The following is a 3,591-nucleotide window of genomic DNA, read 5'->3' on the forward strand; positions in this document are numbered from 1 at the left end:
CAAACCTGAACCTCCTACCACAAAGGAATGGATACAGACTGTGAATTCATTATTTGAGATGGAGATTCTAACATATAGACTGAGGACACAGGAACAGCAATGCATGGACAAATGGGAAAAATGGACAAACTTCACATCGAGACAGGACTAATTTTGGATAGGAATGGTCCCCTTCTGTTTTTGTTTTGAGTTACAAAAATGAGTCCCCCCTGATGTGATTTTTGTTTTTATTCTGTATTTTTTGTTTCTTATATTTTCTATTCTCTCTATTGTTTTATAATTTCTATTGTTTGATCTTTTTTCTTGATTGTGTTCTAATAACATAAACAAAAATAAAAATAAAGTTATAAAAAAAAAAAAAAAAATAATGTCTGTAACATCTGGTCTGCAGCCCTCAGACCCGCGGCCGGTTCTGACCCGCCTCCTGTCTGCAGACCGGCGGCTGGACGAGCAGGGCGTGAGGAACCACAGCAAGGTCATGGTGCTGAAGGTCAGCGACGCCGAGCAGCTCATCAGGGAGGAGGAGAAGAAGAGCCAGAGCCTGAGCCTGCAGCGCACCCAGAAGGGCTTCCAGATCCTGTCGGAGAGAGGTGGGTCCGGGTCGGGCCGGGTCAAAGGTCGGCCGGCTCCTGACCTTCATGATGCTCTGTGTCAGACGGCAGCGAGGATCCAGAGACCACGCCCTTCCTGGAGATCGCCGACCAGAAAGGAAACCCGCTGACGATCCCGCAAGACGAGAAGAAGGTGAGGCTCGGTCAGACATCAGAACCGGTCAGAACCACTCAGAACCAGAACCCTTCAGGACCAGTCGGAACTAGTCAGAACCCTTCAGAACTCTTCAGAACCCTTCAGAACCCAGTCAAAACCCTTCAGGACCAGTCGGAACCACTCAGAACTCTTCAGAACCCAGTCAGTACCCTTCACAGGTTCTTTCTGGCTGGAGGTTTGATACCAGAACCACAGCAGGATGAAGATCTGGTTCTGTACTGGTTTCACTGGGAGTCTCACCGCTAACTGAAGAGCTAGCTGTGCTAACGCTAATGCGCTAACGTTACTCCTGCTAAAGCTACTAACATGCTAATATTAACATAGTATTACTGAAAGCTAACGCTAAAGTACTATATCAATAGTAGAAGCTAATGCTAAAGCCCTCATCCCAAATGTTAGCTGTGCTAAGCTAACAGCTTTTTGGTTCAGCTCTTTGGAATCAGTTGAGAATAAATGCTGCTGAGATGGTCCAGTCCAAATTAGGGCCGGGTCCCTGCTGGCCCTGCTACCTGCTCTGGTTCTGGTTCTGGTTCTGGCCCGACCCGGTCCGTAACGGCCCCTGTCTCCAGGCTCTGATCCTGGCCATGGGGTTCCATGAGAAGGGCCGCTCTCTGATGAAGAGGAGGCAGTTTGACTCCGCCCTCTGCCACCTGCTGCAGGCCGACCAGCACTTCAGGTAGGAAGCCCCGCCCCCTGCACCTTTCACAATAAAAGCTCTGTTGACGCCGCGCCGTCCTGCAGTCGGTGCGGCTCGGCGATGCTGGGCTCCGTGGACAATTACGCCGTCCTGCAGCTGGACATCGTGTGGTGCTACCGGGCCCTGGAGGCGCTGTCCTGCCTGGAGGACGGGCGCAGCCGGCTGCAGCGCGCCGAGGACTGCTTCCTGCGCTGCTACGGCGAGCAGCAGCAGCGCCTGCTGATGATCAAGGTCCGGGAGCCGCCGCCACCGGCCGCCGCCACCGGGGGGAGCCGCCGCTGAACGGGTCTGTCTGTTTCCAGGGCAACACGGGACGAGAGGAAGTCCTGTTCCTGCGTCTGTACCTGCTGCAGAGCCTGCTGTCCTTCCTGGAGGGAAACGACCGCCAGGCCCGGGATCTGCTGGCCAAGGTGGGTTTGGATGGGTCCAGGTGGTTCCGCTGGAGGTCCAGATGGGTCCCCTGGTCCTCTCACGGCCCCAGCAGCTCTCTGTGGTTCCAGTCTCTGTGCTGGTTCTGACCCGACGGCCCGTCTCGTCTCAGGTGGAGGACCTGTATGGCCGTCTGGTTCCGGACTCGGAGAAGATGGACCAGCTGCTGGTTCTGGGCTTCTCTGAGCGGGAGGCCCGGTTGGGCCTGCGGGCCTGTGGAGGAGACCTGCAGGCGGCCGCCGTCCTCATCAGCAACCGGCGCCAGGTAGGCCTCTGATACGGCCCCGGGACAACCGGTCCTCTCTGGTTCTGACCCGGTCCTGTCCGGTCCAGGAGCGTGAGGACCAGCAGCAGAAGGAGCAGCAGCGGCGGAGGACGAGGATGGAGGACGTCTCCCGGCTGGTGGAGCTGGGCTTCTCCAGGACGGACGCGGCCAGAGCGCTGCACCGCGCCCAGGGGGACGTGGACAAGGCGTCTGCGGTCCGTCCCCGACCCGCCGGGCCTTGGGACAGAACCCGGCCCCGACGGACGCCTGACCGCTTTCTGTCTGTCCCCAGATCCTGCTGGACTCGTCCCAGATGTCCCCACAGGACGCTGTCAGTCCAGAGAAGGTGGAGCAGGTACCGTCCCTCTGTCCAACTGAAGTCCTCCAGTCGGAGATGTCCCCTGTCTGTCACCTGTCCTCCAGCTGCTGTCCCCTAACCTGTCTGTCCCCTGTCCTCCAGCTGCTGTCCCCTAACCNCCTGTCCTCCAGCTGCTGTCCCCTAACCTGTCTGTCCCCTGTCCTCCAGCTGCTGTACCTGGGGTTCCAGAGGGCCCCAGCTGAAGCGGCCCTCAGGTTGTCTGGAGGAGACGTCCAGTCTGCAACTCAGCTGCTGTTGGACAACCAGGGTGTCCTGTCCCCAGACCTGCTGTCCCCGCCATACACGTCCTCTTCGTCCTCCTCGCCGTCCTCTGAGGAGGCCGGCACCTCGTCCACCTCCCCAGGTAAGGCGGTGCTCTGAGGGTCCAGCAGGCGGCGCTGTGGACCCATCCTGATTGCCTCCTGTCCTGTGTCTCCAGAGGACAGCCAGCTGGTCAACGAGGTCTTGGAGGACATTTCCCGCCACGAGGAGGACTACCTGGACCTGACCCTGGAGGACGAGAGCCAGCTGATTTCCACCCTGAAGACGTACCTGGACCGAGGCCCGGCCCACTCCGTCTGAGAACGCATGGGGCCCAAACGGGACCGGATGGACACGGATGGATCCACCTGTTGAGCGGAATTGGATCAGAGACGTTTCAGTTGGTTTCTTTTCAAGCGATGGTTTTGTTTTTCTGATGAATCGGTTTGAGGGTCGTCCTCCTGGAGGTCGTCGTCCTGGAGGTCGTCGTCCTGGAGGTCGTCGTCCTGGAGGTCGTCCTGATGGAGGTCGTCCTGATGGAGGTCGTCCTGGAGGTCGTCCTCCTGGAGGTCGTCCTCCTGGAGGTCGTCCTGATGGAGGKCGTCCTCCTGGAGGTCGTCCTCCTGGAGGTCGTCCTGATGGAGGTCGTCCTCTGGAGGTCGTCCTCTGGAGGTCGTCGTCCTGGAGGTCGTCGTCCTGGAGGTCGTCCTCCTGGAGGTCGTTCTGATGGAGGTCGTCCTCTGGAGGTCGTCCTCTGGAGGTCGTCGTCCTGGAGGTCGTCCTGATGGAGGTCGTCCTCCTGGAGGTCGTCCT

The 3,591-nt window shown here is 58.3% G+C and overlaps 1 protein-coding gene across 12 annotated transcripts in view; it reads left to right on the forward strand.

The window, feature by feature from the left end:
• Positions 1-3,591, forward strand: part of nub1 (negative regulator of ubiquitin-like proteins 1) — a 14,077-nt gene that overhangs the window by 8,690 nt on the left and 1,796 nt on the right. For 4 of the 12 annotated variants that reach the window (XM_017303154.1, XM_017303149.1, XM_017303152.1 and 1 more), the window contains exons 6-16: positions 435-590; positions 656-744; positions 1,338-1,444; positions 1,510-1,696; positions 1,768-1,875; positions 2,007-2,159; positions 2,228-2,374; positions 2,452-2,514; positions 2,686-2,881; positions 2,957-3,422; positions 3,554-3,583. In XM_017303154.1, coding sequence (XP_017158643.1) covers positions 435-590; positions 656-744; positions 1,338-1,444; positions 1,510-1,696; positions 1,768-1,875; positions 2,007-2,159; positions 2,228-2,374; positions 2,452-2,514; positions 2,686-2,881; positions 2,957-3,099 — 1,349 coding nt within the window. In that variant the 3' untranslated portion in view covers positions 3,100-3,422; positions 3,554-3,583. The remainder of the gene's footprint in view (positions 1-434; positions 591-655; positions 745-1,337; positions 1,445-1,509; positions 1,697-1,767; positions 1,876-2,006; positions 2,160-2,227; positions 2,375-2,451; positions 2,515-2,685; positions 2,882-2,956; positions 3,423-3,553; positions 3,584-3,591) is intronic. The other 8 variants (XM_008402143.2, XM_008402142.2, XM_017303153.1 and 5 more) reach the window with 5 other exon arrangements.

This window comes from Poecilia reticulata, unplaced genomic scaffold, assembly GCF_000633615.1.
Source record: "Poecilia reticulata strain Guanapo unplaced genomic scaffold, Guppy_female_1.0+MT scaffold_190, whole genome shotgun sequence".
Lineage (NCBI taxonomy): Eukaryota > Metazoa > Chordata > Actinopteri > Cyprinodontiformes > Poeciliidae > Poecilia > Poecilia reticulata.